Consider the following 17,160-nt stretch of genomic DNA (forward strand, 5'->3'; position numbering starts at 1 on the left):
TATTTTGACATTCAGAAAGCACTCTGTTTCACAGGTCATTCATGCATTCATTCGTTCTCTGCCTAGCAGTTTCCATATTACCAACCCTCATGTCATTTCAGATTCTACCATGCCCTCCTGCCTGCCCTGCAGTAACCCCAGTTTTCCCGCCTTTCAGCCACCTGACTCTGACCCTGCCCACATACTCACCTGTTCCCTTTTCTCTAATTAGCTCTTAGCTCTAGTATTTATACCAGCCCATTTCCATTCATTCTCTGACTGTATATTGTGTTTCCCATGCTGTAGCTGACCAGCCTTTTGTGCCAGTTTTCACCTGCCTGTTTTTGGATTTTGCCTTTGCCTGCTCCTTTTGCCTCGTTTATCTACCAGCCTGTTACTGACCACTAACCACATTCTGACTTTCCCTACCGTTTGCCCTTTGCCTGCCTCTGCCTGCTGAGCCTTAATAAAGGTGAACTATTTAAACATTTTCTGGTGTCTTGCTTTTGAGTCCTTCTAAACCTGAAGCTGTGACATTCTGTGCAATTCACTGGATTGCCGGGGCAAGAAACAAGGCATTACAATAATAAAGAGGACTCTGAGCTTGGAACATGCAGTAAATGTTCACATTGTGGTATGACCAATACAGTAATAATATAAGATGTAGCATAAAATAGTGCTATACTTAGATCTTTAGCAGCCGGGTTACTGGTTAGGAAACACTTATATCTTTCTTATATATTATACTTATAGTACCCCTAAAATATGGGGCTGATGTTTTCTGATAAATCGTTTACCTGATTTCCTTATCCATCACCATAGCACTTATTCCTGGTCCTGCTGTGGAATCATTTCCAGCAGCGCACGAGAAACCCAAAAGCCAGCAGACTTAAAGAGGGAAATAAACTTGTCATACGTCTTGCACAGCATGTCAATCATCTGAGCTGTACAGCAACTGTTGAAGGCATTAATGTTCACCTATAGCAAACCTAAGCTGTCATCTTGTCTGAGCTCTGCATATAATTGCATGCCTTCTAAATTAAATCCAATCCTTGCTATATGCTGTACATGCCAACATCCCCTATCACCCACACACATTTAAAGATTAAGTTAAGAAAAGTTTGTCCTACAGCCTACTTGTTGTCATTCCGCTAAGATGAGCAGCCTATAGGGACAGCAGGTAACAGAAACGCTCCTGATGTATCTAGATTCCTGTAAGAAAGCACCTGTGTGTATAAGGTTTTCCAGTTTCTCCCATCTGGTGAGAAGTATTGGCAATTTACCAGCACCTCTAATATTAAATAAAATATGAAACTTAAGCAGAGTCCCATATATTTCTGCATAAATTCCCCCCAGCGAGCACCGTGCCTGCGTAGTATACTTAAGAGGACTATTTGTATCCTATGAGGTAGTGGATTACAGGATTTGCATTTTAAAGGGTGTCAGTGATGGCAGCTGGAGGAAATTGGTGAATGCAATTGTAGCAATGCAATAAAAGATCTGTGATGTGAGTCAAGCTCAGTAACCTAAATGACACACCTGCTCCTGCCCACCACAGATGCTTTAATACCTACAGCATGAGACAGGCTACTACCCTGCAGCACCAGAAATATTTATATCTCATCCTCTGTACAAATAAATGCAGCACTTAAGTTATACGGTATGCATAGTGCAGCCTGAAAATATACCATGTAATGCGTGAGCTGGATCAGACCTCCATCTTTGTGCTCTTCTGTCTGAGAGATTGTTTTTCCCAGAACTGGCCACAGAAAAGACCAGTGTTTGCAATAAACTAAAGACCATCTGAACCCATTTCCCTCGTCTTTTGTTTTAAAGCTTTTATGTATAATACACTAGTTAAACAGATTAACATCCTGGCTGTGGGGTGAAATTCCTTTAAAGTGCAAGGAAATTGCACTGGTCAAATTTCTCTGTGCATGCCCAAAGTGCAATGATGGCAGGATTTCAGGACAGAAATAATAGATTTTGTTTTGATCTCCAGAGCATGGAGTTGTCTCTCCCAGGGGCCTGCCAGGGTTAAACTCTGATCTGTACACTGTGACTTGCTCAAGGCTGTGTGTGTGTGTGTGTGTGTGTGTGTGTGTGTGTGTGTGTGTGGTGTTATTAAAAAGAAATATTGCTTCATAAAAACCCACTGCACCGCAGCCATGACTCCTGTTAATGCAGACTGTTGCTGGAGTATGTCTCTGGGAGGGGAAATGGGATTTTTCTTTTCATCTGTCCTCTGATTGCAAAGGCAATCAGTGTTTAGCATGTGGACCTGTGACCCTGTGCATCCGAGATGGAAAGACACCTCAGAGAGAAATGTTTACTTGTATTGTTGCTTTGAACAATTCACCTCCTCTACTAATGTAATGAACTTAGCTTGAGTGGTGCCCGGTGTTAGTATAGACTCCAGCACGCCTCTCCACTGGTCATTTGCAATGCAATTTGCAATTAAAACAGTCTGCAGTGGCCATCTGGACATGAGAGCACTGAGAACGAGCAAAGGACGTTTTACCCTTGAGTCTTATTGGGGAAGAAGGGGTTTTAAGCACTGAGCTCTATTACCTTTTCAAAGTGTAAATTTCTGGAAATATAATTTTTTAGAGACAGATGGGTAATACATTAACTCAACTTTGTTTTCATTATTTATTAATCCTTATTCTTTAAATGAATCCCTATGACATTTTATAACCAACATAAACCATAAGGACTAGCACATGGGTAATAGATGAAGATTTAAATGAGCCTGCCCAGTTGCACTGGCTCACTAAGTGGAGTTAGGGATAAACAGTGGGCCACAGAAACTTTCCTTAAATCCCTTAGCTGTTGGCATCATCTCGCCTCCTTAGAAATTCTGGATTCCTGCATACAACACGCTGATCTGAAGGGGGCTCGGTGCCTGTAGGGTTTTAACACTGGCGACGCCTTGTCTTCATGCAGCGGTGACTGGTATTTACAGCAGTGAACAGTGAGCGGAGTTTCACAAGTCCGGTAGGTGGCAGTGAAAGTTCTCAGGTAGGGAGGGCAGGTTGCGTTGGGGGGGCGTGTGTTCCTCTCTTGCACAAGCGCTCCCATGTTGCGTAGTCTGGAAACCTGACGTGGAGAGCAGCCGAGCAGTCAGAGCGACAACAGCGTGTGTGTATGTGAGTGTGTGTGAGTGTGAGTGACAGAGTTGCGGGCAGGGCAGACACAGAAAGTGCCCGTGGCTGCTCTCTCTGCCAGGCTCGCGTGCACACTCTTCTCCAGCAACGGACCCAACGGAGTCGCACGAGTCTGGCGACGCGCTCCGAACCCGCTCGGCCGGCCGCGGGTGACCCGAGGATCCCACTTCTGACTAACATTCTCGGGCTCCGCTTGGCAGGAAAGGTGGAAGTAAACTACATTCATTGACTTGTGAGCGATGCACTGGCAGCATGGCCAAGTGGTTCAAGGAGCACCTAGGATTCAAAACTACCAAAGCACCCCCTCCGGCGCCTCCGAAGCCGGACTACAGACACTGTCACACCGGTGTGCCCGGTGCGCCTGGCTACCAACAAACGAGCTCCGGGGCCACCTTCCCCAGCCCCGCTCAGCCGGACATCCTCGCTGCTTACAAACTTCAAAAGGAGCTGGACTTCGAGGACCCGTACACTCCAGGTGGAAATATTTCATTCGGCCCGAGCTTGAACACTGTGGGGTCGACGGATATCAAGTATGTGTCACCAAAGCACCGACTTATCAAGGTGGAAACAATCGAAAAGAGCAGCCCGGCTCCGGGCGGCGGTGTCACGGTCACCCAGGCTGTTGCTGTAGGGAGTGTTAAATCTCCTACTTCGCCTCCGTCGGACCACGACAACAAGGAGAAGGTAGGTGAAGTTTAGTCCAAACATTAAGTCAAGCATAGAGCAACAACTTGCTTCTTAACTTGCCTATAGGCTGAATTTTTTAAATTACAACCCCGGAGAAACAAATAGCGTTAGCTTAATCAATCCTACTAAATACTGAGTCTTTGAGTCTAATGTTTCTCGAAGGTAATACATCGCAGAAATACAGCTCTTTCTCATAATACTTGTTCTTATTTTCTCTTAAAAAATGTGTTCTTGTTAATGAAGCACTTGACCTACTCCTGTAAGGAATGAATCGTTACAACCGGCAGAACTTGTTATCACAACGGCTGTCCACAGGAGTTGCGACATCCACCACCTCTGTCAGATAACTAACCTGCACTACGGGGGAGGGAGTACTATGGAGGGAACAGTCTAAGTCCTGTGTTGACACACATCGCAGTACCTCAACAGATATGCATTTAATACTGAAAACTGTGTGTGTTTTTTGTTCACTTTCTGACAGTTAAAATGCAGGCAAACTCTGCTTCACTGTATAACATGTGAGATCTCTGTGTGTGCTTCTCTATTATTCCCAAGCAACAATGTGATCTAGATTTATCCACAGTGTCTCTAATTTAACTTTAATCTAATCTTACTTAACAAGACAGATCAATTTAGTGGATGTTCTTATTGCAGTGATGCCTGCTGCCTTGGGGGGAAATTACTTGTGATGAGTTTATGGATATATGATTCTAATTTGAGCTACTCTTGGCACAGTTCTCTGAGTATAACAGCTCAAACCTTGTGCCTTTGCTTTTTTTAGTCTTTAATTGTGGCCCCTGCATGGAGCCGGTTGCACACTCATCAGCACAAAGTGAACATGGAGACATGCAGGCAGAATGCACTGCAGGCTGTGCCTCGGAGCACGCTGTCATGTCAGGCTTCTCAGGAATTCACACACAGCGGGTTCATTTGGAGAAACCTGAGATGCTCAGTGTCAGCGGGGTTAAGGACGTACTGTATGATGAGTGTGATCCCGCTGAGGAATGTTTCAGTGTCTGCACAGCTCATGTACAGAGGAGAAAGCACGGCCGTGTGAAAATACACACTGTGCACCACTGTTTTCCTCCTCAGATCACGCCTTCAATCACGACTGCACTCCAGAATTTTTGTGGTCATCCTGATTTCACCTTCACGTTACTTCCTCCCCCTCCTCTCCTGTTTGCTTTCGCACCTGTCCTTTGACATGTGGCGAGCTCACAGTTGGTTTTAGCTCAACGCTTTCATTTATATTCTACAGTGTCTCCAACCTGTCACAAGAGTGTTCTGTGAAGGAAGACTGTGCTTTTTTCTTTTCGCCCCAGTTTTGATCACATAAAACACAACTGTTACTGTCATCTGTAGTTCCCATATGCCCTCAACATGGAGATCAGGAACCAAGTGAAGCTCATAAAACTATCTTCTGTGCCAGTGTTTGTTTTCCCAAACTGTCAGCCACCACTCCTAGCAGCCCTCATGAACTTTGCTTTGCAGGTTTAATATTCATACATGACATTATCTTTTATCAGCAAAACAAGCAGGAAACCAGAATTTACAATTTTCACCCAGCCGCTGCAGCTGTTGAAGCTGATTAAACAGATTATAGTTGTCTCATGTTAATTGAAGCTTATTTGGATCTCCCTCAGTCACAAGTGCAGTTGCTTCTGCCCCTCCTCTTTCACCATATGGCTTTAACAGACAGGCAGATGATTGTATAGTATGTTTTAAATACCTCACACCTAGCAGTATGAGCAATGTTATAGATGAGCTAAATCAGTACTGACAACTGGTGGGCTTAAGCAATATGTCGAGAGGAGGGTTTAAGGGGTTTCTTGTCAGGTGCTGAAGGTTAAATGAAAAGGGTGTAGCAGTAGGGAGGGAGCTGCAGTGGGGGAAAAAAAAGATAATATTTGTGGGTTTTTTTTGTTTTTTGGAACTTGTTATCCAGGTTGTCCCTCCATTTCACACCAGCCCTGGTGATGTCTGTAAGCTGGAGATATCTGCGCCACTGTTTCGCCACCCTTTAGAATTTGTTTCTATCTATCTAGTGGTGAATTTAAAAAAAGCTTCCGCTGACTTGAAAATTGTCTGTGCTGTATAATCCGTCATAATAATCACAAAGCCTTAATTTGTCTTCGTAAAAGAGTCTCGCTTTTTGGCTTTTTTACATTGTGCTGAGTTGAGCGCTTTAACTGCATGGCTTACTGTCAGTCACCTGACACCCTCAGGAGGAAAGGGAAGTTTGCAGCAGGAATAACTCTCAAAAAAACACACTGCCTTGCAGTCTTGGTTGTCACATTTATTTAGTTTCAAGGTTAAGTTTATCTCAAATATCAAAAAAATGAGAGCGTGCACACAAGTATGCCTGATGATGTATGTGATGTTTTTAGAATAGTGGATCAAGAATTTGCTCTTAAAAACCTTTCCAATAAGTCACCATGCTCCTCAGTAACTACACTGTTGCTTTAAAGAGTGTTGCGAGGCTTTGTGTTCAAACCTTTGTGAGGATTACAGTTTGACCTCAAGCTGAGGATTTTCTTTCCTACTGCAGCTGTCCATGTAAATCCTTGTTAGAGGGACTCTCCAGGTGAGAATTTTAAAAGCGCTGCTAATGTAGGATTGTCCAATTATATAGGCACTTGTATCAACAGTCTCTGTGGGAGGACGCGCTGTTTGCAGTTTGTTTAATACACTCTCCCTTCAGGATAGTGTTGAGAGGCTGATGGTTTGTGGAGAATATGTGTTCTCATTTGGGGATGCTTCATGTTGGAACTGTTATGTAGTTACTTTTCTCAGGCAGCCTTTTTTGTAAACGACATCTGGACAGTGAGTAAAAAGAAAAAGTGTATTTCTAGCTTGTAGCAGATATTTATACATGCATGCATATTAGTGCAGTAGTAAGTGGAGACAGTAGCTTTACAGAAACTGTTGTTTTCTACTTGCACAGACTAAATGCTGACTGCTGGAGACTGAGCAAAGAGTCAAGTGTCTTAACTGCATTGCTTGGTTACATTGACGTTTTAATTACTTGACTCATGAATGCTAATTATATCACTGCTTACCTAATGCCTGAAATGCCAATAGCAGCATCAAGCGAAGTCCATTTCTATTCACCAGGCTTCCATGGGGAAAAAGCAAGATAATGAAGTTTTGATTTACAGTGTTATACTGTAAATGATAATGTTTCTGCTACATTTTCATAGTTGTCACACGTAATTTCACAGTGCTCAGTTCTGTGTCGTTGAGGTGTCACTTTATTCAGAGGATTTTTGTCTTAGTTTGAAGTTGCAGTCTTCATATAGAGATATATTTTTGTGCACACTGTCACTTGTAGTTGTGAGTTTTCAAGGAATTGTGATGTATTTTGTTTTTAATGATGCCAGGCCCTTCATGGCGGAGTGAGTTGAGCGAGATGATCAATTATCATCCTGCCTTGGAGCTAATTAAAGGCCTCATCTCCCAGCTCATCGCTCTACTCAGCACTAACCTAACTTCTCTCAAGGACACCCCCCGAAAGTGATGACGGGCTGCGCTCGGAAATGTGTAAACAAAAGCAATGGCGCGGAGATGACAGGCTGCGGCATCCTTGCAAAATGCAGCCCGTCATCATCAGTGTCTGTCTGTGCACCTGGGAAGCTGCTGTTCCAATCTAACTTTGACTCCCTTCAAGGCTCAGGGTCCCTTTGACTCAGTGATCCTATGAACCGGCTTGCATATCTATCTTTAGAAGCACGCAGTTGCATCAGAAGCCCAGACAGTTGTTGTGCAGCCAACAGAGGCATCTGGGTTGTCAGATTTCCTCTGTGCTTATGTTGCTCCTTCCCTTTCTTTTTTCATTCAAGTCCTGGCTCAGCATTTCAATTGATTATGCTGGAGGTGGAAAACCAGTGTTGTCTCTGCCAAGAAGGTTATGTTCTTGATCCTGTATGTATGTGTGTTTGTTTGCCAGTTGCATGATATCTTAAAAATGACTCCACACATTGCAGTGAAAATCAGGCCGTAGGTCAAAGAAGAATTGAGCAGATTTTTGCTACGATAGGACCGTTTATAAATCGCTTTTTGTTTTCGCTCATGACTCAGGAACTGAGTCCTAGAACCTGTATCCCCTTTCCCTGCATTCCCTGGTTCAAAATAGAGATTTTCTGCCATTTTAAATTTTTCACTATCCTACACGGAAGAATGAGTCTCTCTAGTATATTTTGTAATAACATGTCCCCTTTTCATGAACATTGTACTTTTTTTTAATCTTTGAATGCTTCAGGTAGGCATCAGCTGCTTGGCGCTTTTGGCCCAGATTACAGCCAGTTAGAAAATATATAAAATTGTCTTGTGAAAGTACATGTGATTTAAAATAGGGGCATATCACATTATAGAATTGTTACAAATAAGACACATGCAGACTATGGCAAAGATACGTCGCATTTGTCAAAATGTTTCACCTTGTTCTTGATATGCTGTGAAATCATACCAACTGTCGAGTTAATAAGAATGTGAATGTAATATTACTGAAGACGTTAGACAGCACAGGTGCGTCCCATTTAATCAGATCAACATTTCTCACCACCAGGATATAGACAACATCTCCAACCATGGTGAATGTGTCTGTCTTAAATGTTTTACCAAACTCCAATATGCAAATTAGATTAAAATGATGATCACATGTTCATGAGTTCAGCTTCAACAAACTCAGAATATGAGTCAGAAGTGCCTGTCCTGGCGGTAAAGATCAAACACATTGTATTTAATAGCAAAAACTATGTCAAATACCAGTCCAGACAAAGGCAGCCATCCTGCAGTACAGGCTTCCATAGAATAGACATTGTCTTCCTTCCTTTTGTCTTTTGCATACTTCTGAGTCCATTTAGATGTGTAATGATCAGATTGAACTTGAGATGGTGGACCGCAGTGAGTGAGAAGAGCTCTCCTCACCAGACACACCTTCCACGCTACAATCTTTCAGCATGGGCAGATGAGGCTTGTTTCAAAGGCCTGCAGATTTTAGTGTCTGTTGTACATGGCTGAAGTTGGTTCAGCTTCATTTTCCCCACAGTGTGAATATCTTCATGTGGCCTTTCACCCTGGCACTCCAGACATCAGTGAAGTTTTATAAATGCATCCCACCGGCCTTTTATGCTCTCATCTCCGCCAGTGATAGGAGAAATGTCAAGCGCAAACGTCAATATCACCTGGGTCTGCGAGAGTGGTTTTCTTCAGGGAGCCAGAAAATGGATGAAAACATCAGAGCCCATCATGTTTTGTTATAGCACCCCCTTTTTAAGTGCAATTCTTTACCTTTTTTGTATCACAGAGAGGCTGGTGAGGTTGATAGCTGGCCTGACTGGATGTTTCCTTTGTTGCTTCCACAAACCTGTTATAGCGCTAAACATAATGCAGTCTTTTCTTTCTCAGTCGAAAGGTTATTGAAAATATAATATATGGCTGCACTAATAAGGATGCGATGTTGCAGTAATTTCTCACTGCTGTGACAACGTGATATCCAGGTTGAAATAATCAGCAGATTAGTGTGAAAGCTGTGTTGTGCATGTCTTGGATTGTGCAGCTGTTGTTTTTCTTAATCATGCTCAGTAGTGACAAATTTCTTACCATCAGTGGTGGGCAGATTGTGACTTACATCTTAAGTAAGCAGATAATTATTTTGATAATTACGATAAATTCTGTAGACGGTGTATTGCTATAGATACTGACTCATAACGGTTAAGACTAGATGGTGATTTTGTTGCCTTAAAAAGCTAAGAATGATCTCTGTATCCAGTTTGACCCACTGTTCACTGAGGTGTCAAAGAATGCCATGCATTTCCTGAACTATTTTAAGCATCCAAAGCATTTTCTCAAAGTCAACCTGGCCAGCTCAAGACTACAAAATATTCACTTCTAATTACCTGCTGCTCAGAATACAACATGTTGTTCTTTTCATGCCAAACTTGTTTTATGCTCACTGTTTTTCTTACACTGCTTTACTGTCAAAAGAGCGTCACAGTGCATTCCTATGACCTGAACAAGAATCCTGGAAGGGCACTTTGAAAGGAAGGAAGGAGCACAGTGCTCTTTGCTCCACAGCCTAGCAGTGTGCATGTTCAAGCCCCGCCTCCACTGAAACAGGATGAAGTCATCCTGTAGTGGAGGATATGCTGGAGGCCATAATGTAATGGTTATTCAATTGAGCACCGAAAGGTTCGGCTTTTCATCAAGATATCATTTTGGTGAATCCACAAATCCTGTTACATTTACATCATGGCACTGTAATCCAGCTTCATTGAGTGTAATAACTAGTCATGGTTAGGTTTTATATACAACCATGCCACCACATGTGCCTGAAAGTTATAGGCCTTCGAAATGATGGCCTTTAGCCATTGTTTGCTTATTTTCTTCTTCCCCTCCATCTGGGAGCCTTCTCTCCATTTTAAAGAGTCCCGATGGAGTCTGCTGGGTTTTCTTGCGCGATTTGCTTTTTCTAGCTTTGCACCGGAACATCAGTCACATGATTCCACCAGGTTACAATTAGCCTGCATACTAGTGCTGCAGCCCTGGCCAGTGGGGAGTTGTAGACACATGGCTCTGTTTTGTTTAATGACAGTGTATGTGTGTAGCTGAGTCTAGAGAGGAGGGAGTCCTGGTGGGCAGGCAGATCGTCACACGCCGATTAAAAGGAAACAAATTGAGCCCTAAGCTTGCATGCCATCAGAGGCACAAAGGGAGAATCTACACAAAGCGTTGGCTTTTTTACACTATTTTTGTAAAATCTGATGCTCTACTCTCCCTCAGTACAAATCTATGCAAACTCTAGCTGTAACCAATTAGTTATTTTTGAATCAGAATACAGTATATGATAGATGTCACAGAGAGCCCATTTGCCTTTGTATCACCTGCGTGTGAGTGCAGGCTGCTGTTTTTGTGTCACACTGCAGGAGGCAGCCAGACTTCCGTCTTGCAAACAGAGCTGCCCTGTGATCTGAGTGCCCACCAGGAAGCTGAACACTTCCATTTCTTCTTAGTGGGATTCCAGACTTTGATTTCATACATTGTGTGAATGAGAAATGAGCCTGCTAAATAATTGTGACTCTGTTGTGATGCTGCTTAGATCTGGTTGTCAAATTTTGCTATTTCTGTTTTTTTAACAGTTAAATTTAGCTGTTATTGTGATAGGAACACTGGGAGAGAAAGAGAGCCACTATCTGCAGTTGTTTTTTGGAAAATAAGGAATGGCTTGGTTGCTCCAGGATTAAGGAAGTGCTCCCTTCCTGACAGGAAGTGTTTACAACTTGGTGACATTCCCTTTTTAACTTGACAAGTCTGCACTTGCCCCTCTGCATGTAGGCTGGGTTTTTCTGGCTGCTGCTTCTCCCTTGCTGAAATATAACCAGGGTTAATGTTGCCGGCTGTTTCAACTTGAGCAATCTAGATGTCGGAAATAGTGACAAATGGTGACAGCACGTAGCTGTTGCGTGCTCCACTGAGGGCTCTTTGTGGCGGCAGACTGATGATTGTCCCTCATCCGTCTGAATATAGCCTCTCTTGCCTCTTGCTTATCCTGCTCAGAGAGGTGGGAAGCCACGTAGCAATGGCAGCGCGATGGGACTCCACCCTGTGCGCTCACCCTATTGTCAGTGCAGGCGATTATGCTGGGACCTCAGTGCATCCTCACCGCACAGAGAGGCTATCTGAGGCCACTGAGCTTCCAGCCTCAATTGGGACGTCCTCACATCAAAATCTCTAGCTTTGTTTACAGCCAGACTGCGGCTTGTTTTTCACACTGCTTTATAAATCAGCGTCCCAAAATCAAAGCCTTCATCCCAGTGGATCTCCTCATGTTGTTTCATGAAGTCCTACTTTCCTAATTGTGTCAGTTTGTGTCTTATAGAAGCCACTTTGCGTGTGAATTATGGGAGAAACATTACATGGGGAGTGAACTGCAAGTGTATATGTCAGCACACTTGTGGGTTTGGTAGGCAGACAACTTAAATTCAGCTAACTACACCTTATTCTCAAATTAAAAATGAATGATGATAATTGTCACTGTAGGGATGATGGAAACTGCTGAAGACAAATTGCTCGGTCACGCGGGCACGGGATTGTTGTATTTTATAAAATTCCAACATTCCCTTGTAGCACCTGAATTATTCTCGGTTCTTGTGCCGCACCACTAACTGTATGTAGCAGAAACACTGCCAATAACTCTGTCACACAGGGATGGGGGCAGAGGGAGGAAATTGGATTTTGTCAAGCGTGTCGTCAAGTGCTTAATCTTGAATATCTGTCGCATATTAAGAGCACCTTCATAGGGTGCAACCCACAGCCTCCTCTCTCTTCTCCACTGGAGGTCTTAAGTGGCTGTGTGTGGAGTGTGTTTCAATGAAGGAGGTCCTTAGGGACAAGTCAGGGTGCTTTTTGTGCTTCACCGCCTCCGGTGCTCAAGAAAGATGCATTCATTCATCAGAAGACAAGGGCAGCCAGAGTTAGAATTTATTGAAAAGCAAGGTTACTCATTTAGATGTTTTAAATTGTGAAAGCCAGAGAAGTGAAGTAATTTGTTCAAGTTGAATATAAAGTACAGAGAGGAATGGACAATTGAGGTGTATAGTTTTTCCCAAGTGCAGTTTAACTTGTTTAGTTTGTTTGAGGGATCTCAATGACACTCATCTTTATCACGTCTGATATATTTATTTTATTATTTTATATCATCTATACATATGTAAAGTGATAGTACAGAGGTGGTATGTAGATCATTTAACAGTGAATATGAATTATTTATACATGTTAATTTAAAGCCATACTTGACTTTTTGAACTTTTAAAAGACACAAAACGATTCTCTTTTTTTAGGGCCTGAGATAGTCATAAAAACTGATGTAAATTGTATTAGTTGCATATGGTGTCTTGTGTTAACATGACATCGTCATGACAGATGATTTAATCAACTCTGTCACCAGCTGTAGTTTGGCCACAGCAGCAGGTGTTTATTTGCACTGGTATTAAGACCTCACTGGTTATTGTAAGAGACAGAGATTTGATGTTAGAAGAAGAAGATTCATAGTCAGAAAGACAACTGCCATCACAGAAAATGAAAGAAAATTATCTTTTTAATCGTATAACTTCTTGCAGGTCAAAAGATTTTTTAAACTCAAAGTTTTTCAAAGTTCTTTGTGATTGCCTGGGAGCTCATGAGTATAAGTTTTTTACAGACTTAATGTCTGATTTGAAGGAGCACTGATAATGAACACTGGAAGTTATTGTCTTCACTCCCAGAACTTTTTCCTACTATCTGTCTCCTAAAACCCATATTGAATCGGGGGAAATGGCATCTAAGTTTCCTTCTACTTAGAATCAGTTGCTAAATTAATTGCTCTTGTAAGATTTTACTTACTGAGACTTTTCCTGGTTCAATAAATGTTAAAAAGACATCTAACTTCAGCACTGATTGAGATCTAATCTAAACATCTCATGTGTGCAAGTGTGCAAATAATGCATATGTGCATATGTGCAACCCATACTCAGGGTGGTTATGTGAGGACTATCTAGATGTGCATAATGTGTTTTACATCCCTTTCCTTTATACATTGCTGATGTTTTTCCACTGAAGTGTAGTGCATAGTATCAGTGTTGCTGTTGCTGCATCTGGAAGCATTCCCATACAAACCATGATCAACACCAGGCTAAATCACTTGTGCCAAAAGACTGCCGTGCGAAAGCTGCCCCACATGGGCAAGAGTGCAGAGATCTGAAAAACCAACATTTAATGTGGTCTGAATCTTAAAGGGGGGGTGTGTAATAAATAAGTCGGCAGCCAGAAGTGAAGCTGCTCTTTGAACGGCACAGATGTCTCTAAGGGAGACACATGTGAAACTGATGGCTGAGTACAGTGATGTGCAAAGGGGGATGCTTAAAACGTACACAGCAAAGTATACATCACATATAGACCATAATAATCCTGTACTTTTTAGGCTGAGTGGTAAGAAACAATAGAGGGTTTTTTGCAAGCCTGTGCCTGTTTTTCAACTAACAATTAGGTCATACATGTGAAGATGTGTGGGCATGCTTTCATCTTATTTCCCACGAAGTCGCAATTTGTTTTCGTTGATTCACAAGGATGAGTAGTGCGCTGACTAAGACTGAATCGCTGCTGTTGAATGATTGTCCAATTAGATTAAAAGCAAAGAAAATGAGTATACCTGGAAATAAACAGTTTTTTGTTTATCTCAAGTGAAGTGCTCTTCATTTGTGCGTGGGCTGCAGCAGCTTGTGACTGATTGCGAAAAAGCGTCTTTATAGGAAATATAATAATTTGATTAGCTTCCTCTGCAGACTCCTAAGTAGGCCTTTGGAGGAGGCGCATCCTTCTTCCAAGCTCACTGAGAGGCAGAATGCTTAAGCAGCAACCGTGCTTCTGAGGGAACGTTTCAATAAAGTTTCATTAATGTCAGCTCTGCAGGGGGGGAAATGCACTCCTGCGCTGTCTCTCCCTTACAGGCGAAACCAGTTTTCCATCTGCCTAATCTGTTTCTGGAGATATAGAACCCAGTAGGGCTTAGTCCACACAAGGGGCCTTCAATGAATTGTAACCAGATTTGCACTCGCTTCTTAGAAAGACGAAAGTATCGTATTGATTGTAACTGCACTATGTCAACAGAGGAGCTGTGATCATTTTTGCTCAAATAAATCGCCTTGAGGGAGTGTTTTCTTGCCAGTATGTTCTTGTTGTAGAAAACTGTGGCCAAGTTATCTTCGGACAACTGTGCAGTGCACACAAAGCATTCATCCTGTGTTTATAGACATAGATAAGGCGGAGGAGCCATCACCACAGGCACTTCAAGGAGCTAAGGCTTGCTGAGTTTTTCTTTCACGTGAACATTTTTCCATCCTTGAGGACTAAACATACTCAATGCATTGTAGCTCTCACCTGTAGAAAGATAAAAAAACACAGTGTCTCCTCGTTTTGTCTTCCGTCCCCTCCTTTCTTCTTTTCTTTAAAATGGCTTTCTGTCCTGACAATAGTGGCATGTTTACCTTTTTTTTGTTACGCCGAAGAACAAAAGAGCAATAGCTGCGAAAAAAACGCCCTTTGAAATGCCTTGATGCAATTGAGCTGCTAAGCACTGAGTTGTATTAGGTTATCAGTGGTTGAAATCCCTTGTGGCGTGAGACATAAATCACACATGTCAGTCCTTTTTCTTCTTTTTTTTTTTCTTTCGTCCTCCCTCATTCTACAGCCTGCTGACTTTTCTGGCAGTTGCAGAGGGGCTTCAACCTTGACTAGACTCTGACGCATTCAATCCTTCCTGGACCAGCCATGACATTAATATCATATTCCTGTCTGCACTCATTCTGCAAGAGAGAGACTAGTCTGTATTTTTATCTATGAATATGTCCACAGGTTTTTATGTGGTTGTGGCATGTTGAAATAATCAGTTTTGCATTTGCTCCTGGTCGTTCCAAAATGCCATTAGACATGTAACATGTTCAAAATGGAGACAAAGTAAAATGCAGCAGCCTATTTTGTAATTATTATAACCAAATTTTCCATCCATGTGCTCGAATTTCAGCTAATGCATTTTCTGAAATTTTTATTCTTTCTGCTCTTGATTATCTGATAAGCCAGCCAAACTCATTCTCTTTCCATTAACGGTGCAGAAGGAGAATTTTAGCCTGCATTTTCTCACTTCTAATGGAAGACCGGCGCCCAATCGAATTGTAATCCTAGAAGATCTAGCGTCGTCGAAAACAATGAGCCAAAGTGGCAGGTGCCTGTTATAGTCTCCCTCCTTCGCTAATGTTCTCCCTCTGTTCCCACTGATTTGAAGTCAGCTTCATCGCCTGAGAGCCGCAGTGCATTTCAAGAAGTCTGTTGCTCTGGCAGGTGTAAGACATGGCCAACCTGGGATCTGAGCTGTGGAATGAAAGTAATTGAGTGAGTTCTATCTCTACGCTGCAGACCAGTAAAGGACCCAAACTACCACGGGGACGTGGCCTAAGCCTGTGAGGTGGCTTTGTGAGATTCATACAGGCTTACATCACAGCTTAGCAAAGACCTGATATATTGAGGCACTGCAGCCTTGTGCTGAAGCAGGGGGATTTTACTTTCATGACAAGTGTGGCTTGGCTGCAGTCCTGACACACCCTGGCATGCCACAAGGCAGATGGTGTGTCCCCAGGCGAAGCCACCGCTCTCTAGCACCCCACTCCTCACAACCCCATGCTCCTCCTGCTGTCGCATAGTCATTAGTGCAGTGGGACAGGAAGAACACATTGAACCGATTTGAAAATATTAACCACATCCTCCACCCAAACATGGACTAGCCTGCAGGGGCTGGGTGATGGCGCCTTCTTAAGGCTGTCTGATGATCTAAATAGTCGATGGTTCAAATCCCCAGATGCTCTGGAAGGATCTGTGTGAGCTAAAATCAACGGGTGATAATGTAAACAAATGAATGAACAAATGAACAATGAATGTAAACACTGGGCAGAGCTGATAACTGACCGCTGAGCATGGGGCTCAGAAAATCCCCCATGATAAAAAGATAGTCGTTCAAAAACATGAGTTATCTACATTACGGACCATTTTGTGGAGACATTTGCCTCAACACATTTGCCTTATAATTCAAAATGAAAGTGAAATACCAAGAGGCAACTAAATTCCACCACCACCAACTTCTTTTTGTTTCATTTCTATTCAATGGTTGGCAGGCTGGAAACTTGTTTGTCATCAGCTTAAATTTACTTTTGATGGGAAAAGAAAAGTCGTCCTGTCACTGCTGACTGGAATTAAGAACACGAGCCAGGTGCTGAAAAGAGCTTTTACTGCCCAACTCTGAGCTAAACATACACATGCTTGTAAAATGTAAATCTTAAATCTAAGCTGTTTGATGACAAGCCTTTACAACCTTATTTAAGTGTATGTGGGCACAGGGGCCATAATTACAATGTTCATGGTGTTAACAGCTGTGGATGCATTCCTTGATTCAGACCAACAGAATTTTAAATGAGAAGTCTTGATTGTAGATACTTTCTAATGTGTTATAAATCCATCTGTTAGTTAAATCATGTAAAAGGGATGTCAAGAAACTTGCTCAGACTCTGCACAAAGTTAAGTACAACTAAGACACACCTCTGACTGATTGCAGATTCCTGTTTTGCTTTCAGTACCAGCATCCTTATTAGACTCTGGTTGAGCCTGATTTTGATTGTTTGGGAAGGTAAACAGAGCAGTGAATCACATATATTCGAGTAACAAGCCTCCAAATGAAGTGTTTTGCCGCCTTTGCCCTTGTGGGCCAAGGAAAGTACTGTTTGTTCTAGAATCCAAGCTTTAGTTTTAA

General features: G+C 42.5%; 1 protein-coding gene across 6 annotated transcripts in view; it reads left to right on the forward strand.

Moving 5' to 3' along the window:
- Positions 1-2,975: 2,975 nt before the first annotated feature.
- zgc:158464 (uncharacterized protein LOC791139 homolog) overlaps positions 2,976-17,160 on the forward strand; it is a 95,648-nt gene continuing 81,463 nt past the window's right edge. For 2 of the 6 annotated variants that reach the window (XM_018666785.2, XM_018666786.2), the window contains exon 1: positions 2,985-3,830. In XM_018666785.2, coding sequence (XP_018522301.1) covers positions 3,399-3,830 — 432 coding nt within the window. In that variant the 5' untranslated portion in view covers positions 2,985-3,398. Of the gene's footprint in view, positions 3,831-17,160 lie in introns of all 6 variants that reach the window. The other 4 variants (XM_018666789.2, XM_018666790.2, XM_018666787.2 and 1 more) reach the window with 3 other exon arrangements.

This window comes from Lates calcarifer, linkage group LG2, assembly GCF_001640805.2.
Source record: "Lates calcarifer isolate ASB-BC8 linkage group LG2, TLL_Latcal_v3, whole genome shotgun sequence".
NCBI lineage: Eukaryota > Metazoa > Chordata > Actinopteri > Centropomidae > Lates > Lates calcarifer.